The sequence below is a fragment of the Misgurnus anguillicaudatus genome, chromosome 18 (assembly GCF_027580225.2).
Source record: "Misgurnus anguillicaudatus chromosome 18, ASM2758022v2, whole genome shotgun sequence".
Taxonomy (NCBI): Eukaryota; Metazoa; Chordata; class Actinopteri; order Cypriniformes; family Cobitidae; genus Misgurnus; species Misgurnus anguillicaudatus.
The window spans coordinates 6,441,047-6,461,034 of record NC_073354.2 but is presented as its reverse complement, the minus strand read 5'-3'; the positions used below and the strand labels follow the sequence as shown (position 1 = coordinate 6,461,034).

Sequence of the window (19,988 nt, the reverse complement as noted above, 5' to 3'; positions counted from 1 at the left end):
ATTACAACAGTAAAAGTTATGTTTCGTTGTGGAAGTAACGAGTGATGACGTAATGATTGTTACTTTTCACAACACTGGGGGGTTGTTGCTAAAGGGGATACAGCTACGGCCAAATCTCGCGAGATGTTAGGTTTAGGGTTAGGATTAGAATGAAAAACAGCGAGCATCCGGCGAGATTTCACGATATTCAATGTATCCCTTCTAGCCACAATCCCGTTCTTTGTACATCTGAGATCAACATGCATATCCAAGATGATATTATCTCGCTAAATATGATCTGGCTAATTCGGTTAATCGAACGCAATTATTGTTGACGATTAGTATGTCTGGATTTGGTGATCTTGAGATAATTGCGCGTTCATGGGTTGATTTAAAGGGGGCTATGTATCGATAGCACAATAACTGACCAGCACAATGGCAAAAGAGCGCGCTCAGTTTTTCTCTGCAGCAGAGCAAGAACTTTTACTGGAAGGCTATGCAGAATTCCAAACCTTAATTAAAACGCAAGGGAACACCTCAAAAGCTGCAAAAACCAGGAGAGAGGGCTGGCAAAAAGTTGCAGACAAATTAAATGCGTAAGTACGGGCCATATTACATGTTTTATCACTCATTAAAGTATGTACATAGTAACCTAAATTTATCATCTCTGATATTAGAGCCACCACAGGAGGACCCCTTAGAACATTGGAACAAGTAAAAATAAAATACAAAAATATTTTACAAAATGGTAATCTTTATTTCTTTACTACCGTTTAGTCTCTTTCAAAAATAGACTGTAAAATAATATTTGACTGTTAACAGCCACTAAGAAAAGGGCTGAGCAAATAAAAACAGGTGATGGTCCTGCACCCCCATGTTATACTGCGGCTGAAGAGCTGGCCCTTGGGTTGAATGTCGACTGGCCCATTGTTAGTGGCATCCCGGAGGGCATCTCTTCCTTAGACACGCAGCCGGGGACCAGCAGCAGCACTTTCATTACTGGTAAATGAGCTTTTAATTTATTTTGTACACTGTACAATAATTATTTGCTGCCTTACATTAAGTGGAATCCAAATGTCTGTTTAACTGTGTTAAATCTTGAGTGGTGATGAATTGCATTGATCCACATGAACTCCTAAACCTATTTCATGTGAAAGCATTGCCATGATATTTTACTGTGTACTTCATTATAGTGACATGTGTTTTTTTCCTATTGTGCAGTTTCACACAATACACCAACACTTTTACCTGTTCCCATGCAAGTGGTGGCTGAAGCATGTGCAGTAAGTGGATTTCTTTTTACATCCTTAATGATGACAACACATCACTTTAATACATGGGTGTCAGTAACAAAAAAATCTGGGTGGTCTAATGGTGCGTTCACACCTGATGCGAATGATGCGTTAAGCACAATTGATTTACAAGTGACGCAAATTGAGCGTTTCGGAAATTGACGCACATAACGCAGGATTTGCGTTGAAAAATCTGAACTTAACTTGAACTTGGCGTATAAACCAATCAGGAGCTTGCTCTAGTAGTGACGTGATTACGAAGTAGCGAGCTGAGGCAGAAATACAAAACGACAATAGAGGTCAAAATCATTGTCGATGTGTGTGGACACCCGGAACTGTATGACACATCTTCATACTTTAATAGACGTTTCGGCAGTAACAACATAAACAAATGGCTTTTGTGGAACACACGTAACTTCTGAAAAACTCAGCTAAGAATCAATAACAACAAAGTCCTTTTAAAGTAGTTTATTTCTGCTAAATAAACAACACGTAGATTACCTTAGTTCAATTCATAGCTAAAGCGTTTCAAAAACTACACTGAGCTATGTTTCTGTGTAAAATGTGTACTATGTAATGTATGCAATCTTAAAGGAACACTCGCACATTTTGGGAATTTAGCTTATTCACCGTATCCCCCAGAGTTAGATAAGTTCATACATACCTTTCTCATGTCTGTGCGTGCTGTAACTCTGTCTGACGCAGCCGCCGCTAGCTTAGCTTAGCACAAAGACTGGAAGTAAATGGCTCCAGCTAGCATACTGCTCCCAATAAGTGACAAAATAACACGAACATTTTCCTATTTAAGTGTTGTAATTTGTATACTCTCACACCGTGTACAAATAACAAGGTGATATGAGACACAGCCATCTTTTAACAGTATATATACTGAGAACTATATTCTCTGACGACGAAGCACTGCCGCATGGGCGGAGTGATCTGCTCGCAGCACACGAGAAGCCCCCTGGTGAGGAGCAGAGAGTTCGGTCAGAGTTGTGCAAATCACTCCACCCAAGTAGCAGTGCTTCGTCTTCTGAGAATATAGTTTCTGGTATGTATACAGTTAAAAGATGGCTGCGTCTCATATGACCTTGTTATTTGTCCACGGTGTTTCCATACAAATCACAACACATAAATAGGAAAATGTTCACGTTATTTTGTCACTTATTGGGAGCAGTATGCTAGCTGGAGATATTCACTTGCAGTCTTTGTGCTAAGCTAAGCTAGCGGGGGCTGTGTCAGACAGAGTTACAGCACGCACAGACATGAGAAAGGTATGTATGGACTTTTCCACACTATTCTTGATGTAAATGCGGGCGACGCCATCTTTGAGCTCGATGGGTATAATTTCCGGTAAGCCACTACAGCAATTGGTAGTCCTATTGCGAGGGATACGAGTCTGCCGTTTTGACTGGAATTTTAATGCTTATTATGAAATCCAGGAAGACCGGCATAATTTGTGCAGTTAGGGGTTGCCTTAATAGATGATAAAAACGCAGTAAATCTCTACAAAACATTTGTCTTAAAGGAATAGTCTACTTCGATAGCATTTAGCTTAGCCCTATTTATTCAATGGTACCAATCAGAGATAAAGTTAGAAGTGACCAAACACATCAACGTTTTTCCTATTTAAGACGAGTAGTTATACGAGCAAGTTTGGTGGTACAAAAAAAACGTAGCGCTTTTCTAAGCCGATTTAAAAGAGGAGCTACATTTTATGGCGTAATAGCACTTTTGGGAGTACTTCGACTCGGCGCAGTAACACCCTCCCTCTCCCATTATGAGAGTGAGAAGGGGAGCGGACTTTTCAGGCGAGTCAAAGTACTCCCAAAAGTGCTATTACGCCATAAAATATAGTTCCTCTTTTAAATCCGCTTAGAAAAGCGCTACGTTTTATTTTGTACCACCAAACTTGCTCGTATAACTACTCGTCTTAAATAGGAAAAACGTTGATGTGTACGTGAACGTCAAGTAGTGAAACTTTTTGAAAACACAAATTGAGTTTAAGTTATATGGAGCTCTAAATTAGTGGAATGGATTTGATGAAAAGTCAATCCTGTAGGGAAATGCGAAACTGAGTTAATTTATTAGGGCATTCCTCAAGTGAAATTGATTTCATTTACGCCGCTCTGACAACTGAACAAACATGTGCTAAATTAGAGAAAAAGTGAGTGGGTCCAATATCATTGGTCTTAAAAAGTGGGTGGGTCTTGTTCCACCCACATATAATGATTCAGACATCCATTCATACCATTTTGTTTCCATTGTATAGGACAGTGAAGCAACTCTCTCTGATGACTGTCCCTTGAAGGAAGAACCTGTAAGTGCATCAGTAACCTCTAACCTAAATTTTATGTACTCGTGTAGGCTACTTTCTATTCTGACTACAGTATGATTTGCAGGAATCCACATCTGCAGAGAGAACGGATCCAGAGGTGGGCAGTGTTGTCTTTTCCTCTTTATTTTAGTTGTATGAGGGATGTATTGAGAGTTCAGTGTCTTCTGCACAGATGACAGAGGGTGACGTCCAGTCCCTCTATAAAAGAAGTCTACAACACAAGGTTGAGTACTACGAGCTAAAAAAGAAAAAAATGATTGGAGAAATTGAACTTCAAGATTTAATGAAGAAAAAGGTTACACTAGAGATTGAGTTGCTTCAAAAGGAAGTTGAGAGTAAGTACTAATACACAACAATAGTCACAGAACACTATTGTTGACCTTGCATCACAATATGTATTTATATTTTTGCAGGCAAAAGATGACCAATAGCTGTCTTTTTTTTTTAGAAAACCAAATAAATCTTATGAAAACTATATTTGTCTTGTTTTTTGTGCACTGTCTGGAGGTCATCATCAGGCTCCATCTCCACAACAGGCAGTTGTGTTATAGCAAATGCGTAAAGGGACATTCCACTTTTTTTGAAAATATGCTAATTTTCCAGCTCCCCTAGAGTTAAACATTTGTTTGTTGCCCTTTTGAAATCCATTCAGCTGATCTCTGGGTCTGGTGCTAACACTTTTAGCATAGCTTAGCACAATCCATTGAATCTGATTAGATCATTAGAATCACGCTAAAAAATAGTACACAATGTAACTACAGAAGAGTCAAGTTTTGAATAGGAAAAATATTGAAACTCTTTGTTAATTTTTTTTTAGCGCGATGCAGCTCCCTAATATAAACTGATTGATTGTTTTTTTTTTTTTTTTTTTTTTTTGATTGATTGTAAAGATGTGGAGCAAACCCACAGCCAAAGCAGAAAAGTGAACTTTTAATTCTTGTTTGTAGTTTATTATGAGATTGTGTTTCTCCTTTGTGCTATTTCAAATAATACACCAACACTTTTAGCAGTTCCCAAGCATGTGAAAAAAATTAAGCATGTGCAGTAAGTATTTTTTATTTATTTATTTTTGTTAATTTTACATCAAAAATGCAACTCTTTTTGATAGCCATTTATGTTCAAGAAATCCTCTCGATGACAGTGCCTACTTCAATTGCATTATGCTATAACTTATTTCTGACTGCAATAATATTTACAGGAGTCCACTTTAAATGAAAGTCACAGAAAAGTAGTGATGGGAGAAACGAAGCTTTTCGAAGCTTCGAATCAATTGAACCAATTGCTTCGTAAATTGATTCAGTTTTTCGAAGCAGTTCGAAACACCACACATGCTGGCGACCCCTGCTGGTCAAAATAGTGTAAAGCAGATATGGCCAAACATTTTACACTTTTTTTTTTTACAAAATAATAGCAAGATTTTTATTAAAATATGTTAAAAATATTATTTAACTTAATTAAGACATAGTTAAAAGTGTATTATGTGTTTTTAGTTTTATTTAGGGCAAACAAATCATTAAAACTAACTACCCTTTTAATTATGCACATTTTTGTCATTAAATCTGTCTATAAACAATAAATAGACAAAATGGCAGCGTTATTAGTCAGAAGGATAAATGTTTTATGAACTTTTATAATAAAACTGACCCGAGTTCACCGAAACATATTAGACACCGGTCATGTGATCAACTCCCCCTAGTGGTGAACCATCGGATTTTCGAAACGTTTCGAAACAGTTATGACGTAATGAAGCCTCGTTTGCTAAAATCACGTGACTTGGGCCAGTTTGAAACACGCTCCGAACCACTGATTCGAAACAAAAGATTCGTAAATGTTTCGAAGCCTCATGAAGCAGTGCTTCGAAAACGACCATCACTACAGAAAAGTGTAGTAAAAAATTAGAAATGTAGAAAATACGCGGAGTCGCAAGAACCGACAGCCGGATGACGTCAAAGTACCGCGAGAATGATTCAAGAATTCATATTTCGTCTCGCTCTCGCGATACTTTGACGTCATCCGGCTGTCGATTCTTGCGGCGCCGCATGAAGTCAAACAAGCCTATTATTTGGGGAAAAACTTGTTCACGTGAACCTACTGTGAATTTATTGATGCAGAAAATGGACCGGGTAACATTATTGTAAACAGTTTCAAAGAAATAAAAGATACAAATTACAAAGCAAAAATTCAAATAAACTTTGAACGTAGTGTTCCTAAGCATCCACAGGTTGCGCTCGAGGACAAGTGACTGCTACGGACTTTCCGTATCACATCCGCTTAAAAAAGTGCGATCTAATCTTGTTTACAAGAAATAAGCCTGCTTCCGAGCAGGTTGAATCTTACGGGCTTGTTGCTATGACAACAACTCAAGGATGAGCTTTGAAGAAGCAAATAATCCAAGATCAAGCCAAATTCTCAACAATCAAATCCAGCTAATTTAGCTACATACGATAACCGACGGGCCTCAGTAATCGACTGTACAACGCTGCGCAGACTTGTCAAAATACCGCGAGATTAACGCGAAATCTGTTTAGAGCTGTGCTGTCAAATCGCTCTCGCGGTACTTTGATCTCATACGTCGATATGTCTGCGCGGCGTGAAGTTTAACACGACCACGTGATATCAATACGGAAGTCTGGTACATATGGACCAGAGAGTATGCGTGGCGATTAATTCAGCAAGTTACTATATTTTCGCTCTCATTAAAGCTTTGCTGACATAACATATGGAGCGCAAGCTGGCAGAATTCAGAGCCCGAAAGAAAGTCCAGACCGAAGCGAAGAAACCTGCTGATTCCGAAATTCAGCCTGAGATGAAAGTGAAAGACGCTGAGCTTCAGATGAAAGATCTTGAATCCTCCAGAATTTCTTCTGCTATACCAGAGCTAAAACCCACCACCAGCACTCCACATACTGAGGTGAGAGGAGACACTTTATCCTTCAGCATTGTTTCGGTCATATTGCGCTTCAGCAGAACAAACATAGGCGCAACTTGCCTGTGTATTTTTTACTTTTAATTCTTTGTCATCTTTTCTCCTAGGCTGGTGGAAATGGTGTGCTGAACTCTGGTTCTAGTCACTGGCTTTTCACCCATGTGACCCTGTTAAAGGTGCTGCTGTGGTTGGTGTTGCTGGGACTCTTCATTGAACTGGAGTTTGGTCTGCCATTTTTCCTCATATCCCTCTTCTACTGGCTCTATGAAGGCTTTAGGAGCCCAAAGGCACGACAGCCAGGAGAACTGAGCGCGTATTCTGTGTTTAACCCAGACTGTCAGCCCATCCTGGGAACTTTAACAGCAGAACAACTGGAAGGAGAGATGGGATACAGACCAATGGCCAGAAGATGACTGAACAGATTTAAAAGCATCTACACACGGCCTTAGAGTTTTGCCATTTAAGTAATGCACAATAAGACAGGACCTAAAACACGTTGGCAACCAATTTGCATTATATTAATGCATCTTAATTTAAACATATGGGGCTGTTTCCCAGGCAGGGTTTAGATTAAGCCAGCACTTGGCTTTAGTCATATTAGGACATTTAAAGGGATAGTTCACTTTAAAATGAAAGTTCTGTCATCATTTACTCATTCTCATGTTGTTCTAAACCTGAATGAATTTCTTTTTCTGATGAACACAAAAGAAGATATTTTGAGAACTGATGGGCAGTATGTGACCATAGACTTCCATAGTAAGTATAAAAAAATATGATGGAATTTAATGGGTACCGTCAACTTTGTGCTTACCATCCTTTATCAAAATATTTTCTTAGTCATTTATCACAATACTTCCAAAATATTTTTTTCCTACTACGGAAGTCAATGATCACTTACTGCTGTGCGTTTACCATCATTTCTCAAAATTTTTCTGTGTTCATTAATTATACAGGTTGGGAACAACATGAGGATGAGTAAATGATGACAGAATTTTCATTTTAAAGTGAATTATCGTTTTAAGGAGATTTTACAAACTTACCTTATAAAAATATTACTGGTGTGCATCTTTAGACAAAATATGAGATATGTGAGTGCAAGCTGTTTTTAATTAGGACTGCTCAAACATGCGGCTTTAACCTGAGACTACCTTAAGCCCTGTCTGGGAAACCGCCCCTTAATGTAAAACTATTAAGTAAATCATAAATCATTTATTTGTATTAAAGTTGAGAAAAAACAGGTAGATTATGTAATAAATCAAATACACTACCAGATAAAAGTTTTAACACACTTGACAGTTTATGTGGCAAAAAGTACTCAATTATCAGAAGTTTTGTCCTCCACAATTTGCATTTATTAAATAATGATTATCCGTTTTATCCCAGTTTCACAGAACATAATCATTATGAATTCAGACATGAAATATATATTGGTGATGGTTTTATGTCATCTGTCATAATCTTCATTCTGTTATATTAAAAGAATTAAAGAGCGGTCACTACATTTTGCATTTTATCCTCTGTTCTGTGTTTTTGAACAAAATCTCAGTGATCAATGTCTTTCAGGCAGGTGTAATCACTTAAGTTATTTGTTATTAATGTTCTTTCTAATCTGTATATCACAATGCATAATTATTAGTCTGCTATAAGACAAACCATTTACAAATCATACAAAAGACAGCACACACCAAAGAAAACCCCAATAAAGTTGTCAAATCACATAAAACATGTATTTATATAAATATATTTAATGAATGTAAAAATGAGCTTTCTGCAAATAACCAAAACATTTCAGTTTGAAATGTTTCAATTGTAACTGTTTAGTGCTTTTTCTTTTTCCAGAAGGAAACTGTTAACGTGAACATGGCACTGAACGAAAGCAAGAGGTTATAATTCAATGAATATGATCCATATATTCATCTATGAGGGCTGCTTTCTCAAGTGCAACTAAAATACCTGTGCAATATATCACTACTGTTTCTTTACAATTCTTCTTATTCCAGTGTTGTGCATACACAATATAAAAACATCATTTAACTACTGTAGGTTCATTTTAATAACCTGATTTCATATTTAATAGAAATGATAGAAATTATTTTGTGCATTTTGGTTGGTAAGCAGTATTAGTAACTACAGTAGTCATCAATATCCAACTCTTCCATCTGTAAACCACGAGATAATGCTTCTCCTAAAAACTGTGCAGTAATGCATGATCATTCGTTTTGAAGTTAAAATAACTCCATAGAAGTAGTGAAGTTGTTTTAAGCACGCTAGCCCTGTCATTTATTGGTTTCTCTTTATGATTTCTCTTTGAAAGTTCAAACATGCCGTTCTAGACCAGGCTAGGTGTATGTTTATGTAGAATGAAAATTTAAAACGAAGCAAACTTCTCACAAGTGGACAACAAGATTTGGTTCCCTGTTTGACGTAATAAAAATCTGTGCACCTGACTTTACATGGGACATATCATGAAAATCTGACTTTTTCAATGTGCTACAGTTAGGTCCCCGGTGCTTCAATCAGCCTGGAAACTGTGAAAAAGATTAACCCAGTGACTTAGTTTTGGTATTCTCTGCAAGCATGTGAAAAAATAGAAATTTGTCTCTCCTTGTGATGTCAGAAGGGGATAATACCACCCCTTAATCTGCACACACCCAGTGTTTCCCATACATTGATTTATTTGTGGTGGCCCACCACAGAATCAACACTGGCCCCCACAAATAGAATTTTCATGATTTCCATGTAATTTGATATATAATACAGATCAAATACAGATACAGATCAAAGAGTAGAAGTGAAACATATTTCAGGTGCCAACACTAGATCAAACGCAAACACGACACGATGACGTCAAATATATGCTAATTAGCGGGTGACGTCATCACCACCACAGTCTCTCAAAATCCTGTGGGAAACACTGCACACCACTGCCATTCAGTGCAGATATCAGCTCATTGTATTTTCAAGGACACACCCAAATAGGGGAATTTTTGTTCACACCTACAAAGTGTTATAATAAATTATCTATATGGTATTTTGAACTATAACTTCACATACATACTCTGGGAACACCAGACATCTTAAAAAAAGTATTGTGAAATGTTCCCTTTAAGTGTAGTTCAGTTGGCATACAGTTGTTGGATTGTTAGCACAGATACATTTTAGTTGTTTGACATCTGAGAACTGTGTAATGGATATTGAGGATTAATTATATAAACGTAACATGATAGATTCATTATACTAAAGATTTTCTGGATTAACTTTCATCTTCCAAACACTACACTTCTATCACATTATATAAAGAGAAATAAATGAGTCTGATACAGCTCAAGTCTCAGAGTAGCATTTCTCTTTCACAAGTTGTGTTTCTATTTTGCACAAAACTTTGGCATTATTTTATAAATGTCGAAAAAAACTATAGAGAAATTACGGCGTTTCCGTTAACCGATGTTATGCGACTAAAGTGTTGTGATTTTGTTGTCTTGCATGTTCGACTTCATATGGTGCAACGCAGAACGACATGCAGATGACATCAAAATAACACGAGAGCCACTCGAAAGCATACGAAGCAGTAATTTGATGTCATGCACTGCAGCACTTGTAGGTTCTTGTGACACCGCATGAATTTGAACCCACCTCTTCTGTCTTGTCCTCCAACCAAACATACCATGTCATATTTAAAGTAGGGGTGTAAGAAAATATTAATACAAGTGAGTATCATGACATTGTGTTTGGCAACGCTGTATCGCCTCTCAAAAATGCAATAACAGTATTTTAAAAAGAATAACCATACAAGATTCATGACAGATGTTTTGTTTAAAGTTTACATAGCATTCTTCTTATCTCTGAACTTAAACAGTGACAGGAAGTACTAGGATAGGGGCGTGCCACAACTTTTTTGCACATGGTGGTGTGTTCTTAATAGAAGCTTTCCTAAAATTACATCCTATTATATTCCAAAAACAGGAAATATCCCAGGGTTTCCCGCAGCACTTTGCAGTTCGGGCGGCCCGCCTAAGCTGGGAAACCCTACCGCCTTAACTAAGTCGTCCAAAAAAAAATTAGCTTCACAAAAGGCCGTCAAGTGCATCTCGGAAAATAGCGCGGACACGCTTCACAACGAGAGCGAGCACGATCGCCACACGGCTGAAATGACGTGGTCCATTACTGTCTGGAGGATAACTAGCCAGTTGATAAAACATCTCAGAGAATAGCACTTCACACCGCGAGCGTGCACGCGCACCACACGGCTGAAATAAGATAAAGATGTGGTTCGTCCGACATGTTGATAAAACATGTGTTTGTGAGAACTGTAAATGAACTTATGTTTTGGGTTTATTTTATTTAAGCCTGTTATTGTATTAGTCTATAGTTCTTGCAAATTTAAAGTAAGTTAGCTGGTGACTTTGTTGTTTGAGCAACCTGCTAGCTAGGTTGCACATGCCTGTTGATTCAATATAATTGTGGAGCGCTCTCGCTCACGTTATTTATGTGCATTATTTACATGCTACAGTAGTTACACTCTTTTAAGATAATGTAATTAATAGTGGGAAATAATCAGTTTTTACAATCTTTGCGCTATCTATCATCGTTCGCCAGACGTTCTACAACATCTGCTTCAGTTTGTGTTTATTAACCCTTTAGTTTCACTTCATCACGCAGATATTCCCGTTAGAGGCATCTTTTAAAAACATTTAATTCATTAATAATCTAGTATGTGTTCGGTTTATGTCATAGTTTCTTCAAAATGAAGTTTTATTTAAGTGTTTTTAATAAAAATATTTTCATTTTTATCATGATGCATACCCTTTGATTGCCACGGCCACAGGCCCTGCCATCTATCCAATCCTACCACCTTAACTAACAAATTTTCTGCGGGAAACCCTGTATCCCAATATATCACCTAGCTATACAGTACCGCAATGTATTGCAACATATTGCAGCAACTCACTGTATCGTAATATGTATCGTACAGTGAGATTTTTGATACACAGCCCTAATTTAAAGAATAATCATGTGACTTCTACACACGTCAGGTGACCTGTAAATGCGGAAAAAAACTGTTTTTCGTTGCAGTTTTGCAATGTATTCGTTTTTCGAACTGCCTGGAAAATCACCTTACCCGAGTGTAAAAATGTTTTGCGACAAATGGGAGTTAATGGGAGTTTATGTGATTTTCAATTTGCACAGTTTGAAAAGTAATTGAAACGCAGCTATAGGTCAAACTTCATCTACTCTCTGCCACAGATCGTAACATCTGATCCTCTTCCACACAGACAGTTAAAGGTTTTATAGTTAACTTTTTTACTGACACATTCCCAGAATTGGGTAATTAACACAGAGACACCGTGGAGCCATCATATAGTCCAAATCCAGCATAGAGGGGCTCAGTGAATTTGGAGTGAAATGTGTGTAAGTGTGTGAGTGCGTGCGTGTCAGAGACGGCGTAGAAGGACAGAGTCCCGGCCTGCCAATCCACATACACTCCTACTTTGTTGCAGGGTGGTGAAAGGGCCGGTATATCAGTGGTCTCATAATTGTGCCAGGCGGAGTAAAGGCTATCACAGCAGTAAAGATTCCAGGATATCTCATTCAATCCAAACCTACAGAAAGTGCCGCCGTTCCTTCTGATTCCTTTATATGATACCGATATGTGACTCCAGCCATCCCACTCCACTTCCCAATAACAGCGTTCAGACAGACTCTCCTTACACAGAACCTGCTCGAAGAGCCAAAATCTCTCGGGATGATCGGGGTACGACTGCTCCTCTTCAACACAGGTCACCTTTTTGTTCCCTTCAGACAGAACAAGGAGATTGTGTGCTGTGTTTGGGTCCAGGGAAAGATCACATGGGTCTGTAAACAAAACCAGAGAGTAAAATATTAATACAATCACTAGATGTCTGTATGTTTGCTGGCTTCTGTGATTTTTATATACAGACGGATAGTAAGGAAGACCTACATTTTTGTAATCCTGGTGTGATTCTACAGGGTCCTCCAAAGTCCAAACTAAACAAAGACAAACATGCAGACAAAATGATGTTTAATAGGCCTTGTGTAGTTGGTTACATGGAAATAAACACCACTGTATGCATTCACATTGTACCAAAACTATTGTAGGAAATTGGATTTATAGTTCTATACGCCCCAGTCTTCATTCATACTTCTGTGTCACTGTCACGTCGATGTACAATTACACGTGCAGATCGCCATTAGGCAATGTCCACACACAGGCATGTTACAGTTTCAAAAACTAAAGAAACATCAGCGTTGATGGAGGTAAACAGACAGCACCTTTGTTGTTGTAGCTTGAGTTGTTAAATATAGCTCCTTACTGTAACTTGGTCTATCTTTGTTTTTACCGTTGCGTACAGTTCGCATCTATGCGTAGGCTACAGCGTGCAATTGACACAGAAGTATACACTCCCTGACAAAAATCTTGTCGCTTGTGTACAAATTTACCTGAAGTGCCGCTAAAATATATTTCTAATTAAGATTCGTTTTCAAGAAATGTCTCATTTTAATCCCAACGCTTTTGTAATAATGTTTCAGTCACAGTGCAAAACGAAACTGTCAAAAAGTATTCCAATATTCACAGCTTGGTAAAGCCCATTGAGTCAATTTTTGCAAAGACATAAGTGTTGTCGCCTTGTCATATGAGCTTCATCTGGGACTAATAATGGATCAATTATGTCCCAGGTGTGTATAAAGGTGTGCATATACACTAGCCCTTCACATCAACTGCAACTAGACCTCTGCAAACATGCCTAAGATTCAGCCTGAGACTAAAAGTTTTGATTATCAAGAGGCTGAAGACCAGATTCACTGCTGATGTGGCAGACACCTTCAATGCATCTCAGAGTCAACTACAGAGGATAAAAAAAAGGTTTGAAGAGACTGGAGATGTTTTTGACAAGCCCAGGTCAGGCAGACCCTGCAAGACAACGGCTCGAGAGGACCATTTGTTGGCTTGAAAATCCAAGGTCAGCCCATTTTCCACTGCAGCAGAGCTCCACGAGACCTGGTCACCCGTCCCTGTGTCAACCAGAACAATATGTCAGATTTTGTCTCAAAATGGCCTCCATGGTCAAATCAGTGCCCAGAAGCCAGCACTAAACAAAAGAGAACTAAAAAACCGAGTGGCATTTGCCAAGGCCCACAGCCTGCGAAAAGGATGGACGCTGGAAAAGCAGAAGGTTGATTTTTCAGATGAATCTTCTGTTGAATTACACCAGTCACCGCAAATATTGCAGGAAACCTACTGGAGCTTGCATGGATCCGAGATTCACCCAGAAAACAGTGAAGTTTGGTGGCAGAAAAATCATGGTCTGGTTACATCCAGTATGGGGGTGTGCGAGAGATTTGAAGGGTGGAAGGCAACATCAATAGTCTAAAATACCAAGAAATCTTAGCTACCTCTTATATTCCCAACCATAAAAGATACCAAATTCTGCAGCAGGATGATGCTCCATCACATACTTCCATCTCCACATCAAAGTTCCTCAAGGCGAAGAAGATCAAGATGCTCCAGGAATGGCCAGCCCAGTCACAAACATCATTAAGCATATGTGGGGTAGGATGAAAGAGGAAGCATGGAAGACGAAACCAAAGAATATTGATGATTCTGGGAGGCATGCAAGACTGCTTTCTTTGCTATTCCTGATGACTTCATCAATACATTGTATGAATCCTTGCCAAACCACATGGATGCAGTCCTTCAAGCTCATGGAAGTCATACAAGATATTAAATTTGGATCTCACAGCACCACTACCTAATTTACTGACATTTTTGTATTTGCAGTAAATTTGTTCAATTTCTGTATAGGCGACAAAACTTTTGTCTTGTCAAAATTTGACCTTTCTGTCTTGATTAAATTATACATTTTTTATCAGTGAAACTCATTTATTTCAGTGCATTAAACATCATCTGGGAGGGTTTTAGCTTTTCATATGAGCTGTTTCTAACACCAATTGATTAATTAAAAGTCAGGTTAATACCAGGTGTTTCTACAAAATAGATAAGCGACAAGACTTTTGTCAGGGAGTGTAAATTAGACTTTCACTTATTTAGTTTAGTTGCATATTATTGTAACACTATAATATTAATATTATCAATTGTGTAATTATCATTATAGTACTTTTAGTAGTAGTAGCAGCGATAATCATTTTATAATTTTCAACCATTTCAAGTGCACATACTTGAGTTTGTCCAGTCTGCAGTGTGGATCTCTCAGTAAAGCAGACAGCATCTGGACTCCTGAGTCTCCAGGATGATTGTAGCTCAGATCCAACTCGATCAGATGAGATGGGTTTGATCTCAGAGCTGAGGCCAAAAAACAACAGCCTTCTTCTGTCACTAAACAGCCAGACAATCTACAAACAAACAAATACTTTATTCCTCTGCAGATGCCGTAGATCAGAAGATCTGTATTGAGTGGTGTTTTGAAAGAAACTGTGAATGCATGCAGCATGATACAGAAATGTTTATACAGCACCAGCTCCCAGGAAAACTGTCCCTTTACTTATTTTACTATTATTTTAGGTCGCAAATGCAACTATTTGTCTGTCTGGAGTCTTGAGAGGTCAAAAATGTCTGAACGTTTTAAGAGATTTACAATGAAATATTTTGATAGTTCAGTTGTTGGGTACCTCAGTATCTCCAGTTTACACTGTGGACTCTTCAGTCCAGTACAGAGGATCTTCACTCCTGAATCCTGCAGGTCATTATTAGTCAGGTCCAGTTCTCTCAGTGATGAACGTAAAGCTGAAGCCACAATTTCACAGGACTGGTCCGTAAGATGACAGTTAGCCAGTCTGAAAGAAAGCAAAGCTTTTGGTTTTCACTCTTAATGACAATGTAAACATTTTATGCAACTTGTCAGTTGTCATATGCGATTTCATAGTTCTCAAACTTTATCAGCGTGCGGCCCTACTTGTGTACGGTGCATCCCTTCATAGCCCCCCCAAAAAAATTATGACATAAAACATTCCAAAACTTAAAATTGGAATTAAACAAAACATATTAATTAATACAACGTAGTGCTGTTGGTTAGTAGCTTTTTTCTGACGTTTAATCTTTTTCTGACGTAAAATGTATTACCTGTATATAAAATTTCAAAATGATAAATGTATAAAATGCCAAATGTCAAAATGTATAAAATGAGATCCACTGATCTACATTATTTTAAAATATTTAAAGGTACAGTACACAGCATATTTTTTGCATACAAAGTCAATGCGAATAGACGCAAACTTGCGCGGGTTGATGTGAATGGCACGAATTGGGCAACCTGAAAATATTTAACAAGCGACAAATTTGCATGACATCAAGTTAAATCCCACAAGTTATGTAGAGCGTTTGGTGTGTACGCAGCATAAGGCAGAGATAATTTTGCTCTTACCGTGGGTTCATACCAGCTGCGTTTGAGGCGTCAAAATCGCATCTAGTTTGCCACTTGAACATTTTGAGCTTACTCGCTTCATTCGCGCGTTAAAGCCGCGCATGAAATTCTAGTCATCGAGACATTCACGCAGAAATTCGCGTCATGAGAGGGGCTTCTGTGACTCCGCTCGCTTTCTGTAATTACGTCACTACTAAGCTCCTGATAGGTTAACGCAGTGCGTTTTCCGCCAAAGTTCGCATTTTTCAACTTGGACGTTTGCTGTGGCAATGCTCAATTCGTGCCATTCACGCGAACTAGACACGTGAATGAGGCGGAATCGCGTCTACCGCGCTGCACTAAACGCCTCATTCGCGCATCAATGCGTCTTTACATTGACTTAACATTAATATCATTCGCGCTTGACGCGTCTACAGCAGCTGGTCTGAACGCAGCATTATAGGGCTTACACCAAATGCGATTTGCGTGAGTAGGTTACATACAAAGTCAATGCAAAAACGTGAATTGACACAGGGCTATGTGAATAGCGTGAATTGGGCGGTGTGATTAAATCCCGCAAGTAATCTAGAGCGAGGAACGCAATGCTTAATGTTTGGTGTGTACGCAGCATTAGTCTTTAACACTCACAGTGCTTTCCTGCAGTTTCTCAGAGCTGGTAACAGGTTTCTTCGACCTTCTTCAGAAGTGTTGTATTTTTTGAGATCCAGCTCATCCATCACCTCCTCTGACATCTGAAGTATATAGGCTATGGCCGAGCAATGTGCAGCAGAGATTTGATTTCTTGAATTTCTCTCAGACTTTAGAAACTCTCGAATCTCTCTGTACAGAGTCTGGTCATTCATTTCAAACAGACAAAGAAACAGATTGATGGATCTGTCAGCTGAGAGACCATATCCATCTTTGATTTTGTTTTTGATGTAAGCCGTAGTTTTCTGGATGATCTTTGTGCTTTCCTCCATGTGTGGCAGTAAACCCTGCAACAATCTTTGATTGGACTCAAGGGAAATACCAAGCAGAAATCTGAGGAAAAGATCCAGGTGTCCATTCTCACAATCCAGGGCTTTCTCTACAGCTCCTTTAAGCAAAAAATAAAGTGAATCAAACATCTTCAGTGTCTCGGTTGTGTTTATTACATGGGTGTGAAACACGTAAAAAGCTGCGAGAAACTCCTGAAAGCTCAGATGTATGAAGCAGTAAACTTTCCTCTGATAAAAAACAGATTCCTGTTTAAAGATCTCTGTGCAAATCCCAGAATATCTCACTGCCTCAGTGGCATCAATGCCACAATCTCTCAGGTCCTCTTCATAAAACATCACATTGCCCTTCATCAGCTGTTTGAAAGCCAGTTCAGATAGTTTCAAAAGCACTTCTCTGTTGGACTGCTGGATGTTTAGGAAATGTATGTACATTTCAGTCAGAGTTTTAGGGATTTCTGATTTGTCATTTTCTTTCAGGATTTTTTGAAGGACAGTGGCTGAGATCCAACAGAAGACCGGTATGTGACACATGATGTGGAGGCTTCTTGATGTTTTAATGTGGGAGATGATTCTGCTGGCTTGATGTTCATCACTGATTCTCTTCTTGAAATATTCCTTCTTCTGAGAATCATTGAATCCCTGGATTTCTGTCACACGGTTTATATATTCAGGAGGAATCTGATTGGCTGCTGCTGGTCTGGAGGTGATCCAGATATGAGCGGAGGGAAGCAGATTTCCTTTCATGAGGTTTGCTATCAAAACAGCCACTGATGATGTCTGAGTAACACTAAAAATATCCACAGACTCTAAAAACTTCAGCTCGATTCTGCTTTCATCCAAACCATCGAAGATGAACACAACTTTACGCTCCTCATAAATCTTAGGGTGCAGATCTTGAAGTTCAGGATTAAAGTCAATCAAAAGTTTGTGAAGACTGTACTGATCATCTTTTATCAAGTTCAGCGCTCGAAAAGGAAGCACAAACATGAAATCTACATCCTGATTGGCTGTTCCCTCGGCCCAATCCAGAATGAACCTCTGCACAGAGACGGTTTTTCCGATTCCAGCAATGCCTTTAGTAAGAACGCATTTGATTTTTTCTTCTCTGCCTTTTTCACATCCTGATTCAGGTAAGAAATTAAATATATCTCTGCAGTGGATCAATTGACATTGTTTCTGCGTCTTCAGTTCCTTGTCAATCTGTAACACCTCATGTTCTTCATTCACTCCTTCACTCTCTCCCTCTATGACGTACAGCTGTGTATAAATACTGCCCGAGAGGGCTTTAATGCCCTGTTGTAAACTTTCATACTTGTTCCTCATGCTGGTTTTGTGAATGTCTTTGACTCTCTGCAGAACATCATCATCAGGTTGTTGGTTCAGATCCATCAGTGTGTGTTTCTGCAGAGCTGCATCAGTGTAGTGTTGAGTGATGTGAGTCTGACAGTAGGAGCTACTGCATGTCACACAGGACTTTACAGCTTTTTTACAGCAAACATCACACATTACATCTTCAGCAGCAGCACCGTCGGGTCTGGATCCTCTCATGACTTTGTGTGGATGTAGGTCTGTTCTTGATCTCTTTCTTCATAGAGGACAGTCAGAGTCTTCAGATCCACTGGTATGGTGCATGTGTGCATCCATGTTTCTGCATTGGCTCTCATCAGCAGCGTTGAAAAGTAGTGTCACTACAAAACATTAAGTTATTAGTTAAACTACATGTCTTAGTGGGGTGGTATCAGCTACTTCATGCTGTGATGTTACTTAAGTACTGTGGTATTAACTCGATTTAACAAAAAGTGGCAAAAGCTTTAAATTGTCAATCTAAAAATGTTTAGTATTTTGTATAACAAACTGTCGTTCAGGTCAGAGATCAGGGCTGCATGGCTTGGGAGGTGCTTCAGTAAATACCAAATGAAAGAACGTAACGTTAAATATATAATGTAAATCGTACTTTCATGTATTAAAGCTCACCAAAAGATTAAGAGTCTGTGAAGAGAATGCTTGAATGAAACAAAAACATTCAGTTCAAAGTGTGTTTCTGATGTAAAAAAGTGTGTAGCTACAATGTAAACATTCATAACGCGAGTCATCAGAAACACGATAACGTTACAGTTTGAACAACCGTGTCTGTAAACATCTAACAGCGATAGTTTTTTACGTAAAGTAGCCGTGTCTTTTTAAAGACGCCCTTTGACATATATTATTAAAAAGTTAATCAAAACAACATTAAGGAAAACTAACCTGGAATTTAATTAGGTGATTTCAGAAGTTTTTCCAGTCAAAGACGGCGTTCACTCACAACTTTCGCTTTCGCATCTCACCGGAAGCGCGAATCTATGACGCGCGGATTCTCCAGAGCGGAAATCTCTGAGCATTGCGTATGCCAAAAACGTCACTCAAGGCTTAATGCAATATGAGGGCGATTTTCCAGACAACCTTTTTGATTAATACGGGACTAATAGCTAGGGATGGCTCCCGCGAAACTGACGTTTCGACACTGTGTCGAGATCCCGAAGCGTAAATGTTTCGAAACACTGCTCCGAAATGTGATTCGAAACACCCATGTCACGTGATGAAGTGATTCGAAACACCAAGTCGTGCATTTCACAAGTATTTCGAAAGGTGGCGTACCTGTTGAATCTGCGTCGAATCTTAAACTGACAGGGTAGGAAACAAATCTGACAATACCTCATAGATGCGTTTTTGGCTAGATCAAATACTATAATTTACTGAAAAGTCATTTTTCCTCATATGTATGTAACACTTGAAAAAATGCATGCCAGCAAAAGTGTCCCTTGTGTGAGAATATTTTCAAAGGCTGGAGAAATTACATGTAAAAAAGAAGCTGGTTGAGTTTATCAACACAGAACAATTTATATATTTGAATAAAGATCTTTATATGTAAACAATGTGGCATATTATGGCTTGATATATTTTATGAATCTCTTATTATTTATTTGGTATATCTCTATTCCATTTTTTTTTTTATTAAATAGACCCGAATAGCCTATAGTTATCGACAATTATCGACAAACATACGGCACAATTGATTCAACTGTTTCAGTGTTTCACGAA

General features: G+C 38.5%; 3 protein-coding genes across 3 annotated transcripts; 2 read left to right on the top strand and 1 right to left on the bottom strand.

Moving 5' to 3' along the window:
* The first annotated feature begins 91 nt into the window (after positions 1-91).
* Positions 92-4,084, top strand: LOC129429909 (uncharacterized). Its single transcript, XM_055186896.2, has 8 exons — positions 92-575; positions 657-727; positions 802-981; positions 1,201-1,262; positions 3,544-3,591; positions 3,674-3,706; positions 3,782-3,944; positions 4,023-4,084. Exons 1-8 carry the CDS (start codon positions 415-417, stop codon positions 4,031-4,033), a joined length of 729 nt encoding a protein of 242 aa, XP_055042871.2. The 5' UTR covers positions 92-414; the 3' UTR covers positions 4,034-4,084.
* A 2,046-nt stretch (positions 4,085-6,130) lies between these two features.
* On the top strand, positions 6,131-7,459 carry saysd1 (SAYSVFN motif domain containing 1). Its single transcript, XM_055186897.2, has 2 exons — positions 6,131-6,520; positions 6,643-7,459. Exons 1-2 carry the CDS (start codon positions 6,329-6,331, stop codon positions 6,946-6,948), a joined length of 498 nt encoding a protein of 165 aa, XP_055042872.1. The 5' UTR covers positions 6,131-6,328; the 3' UTR covers positions 6,949-7,459.
* Positions 7,460-7,813: 354 nt separating this feature from the next.
* On the bottom strand, positions 7,814-19,329 carry LOC141348982 (NLR family CARD domain-containing protein 3-like). The gene is made up of 6 exons (XM_055186894.2): positions 19,155-19,329; positions 16,561-18,598; positions 15,182-15,346; positions 14,732-14,905; positions 12,495-12,541; positions 7,814-12,388 (listed from the first exon to the last, which is right to left on the bottom strand). Exons 2-6 carry the CDS (start codon positions 18,456-18,458, stop codon positions 11,865-11,867), a joined length of 2,808 nt encoding a protein of 935 aa, XP_055042869.2. The 5' UTR covers positions 18,459-18,598; positions 19,155-19,329; the 3' UTR covers positions 7,814-11,864.
* Between the last annotated feature and the right edge of the window lie 659 nt (positions 19,330-19,988).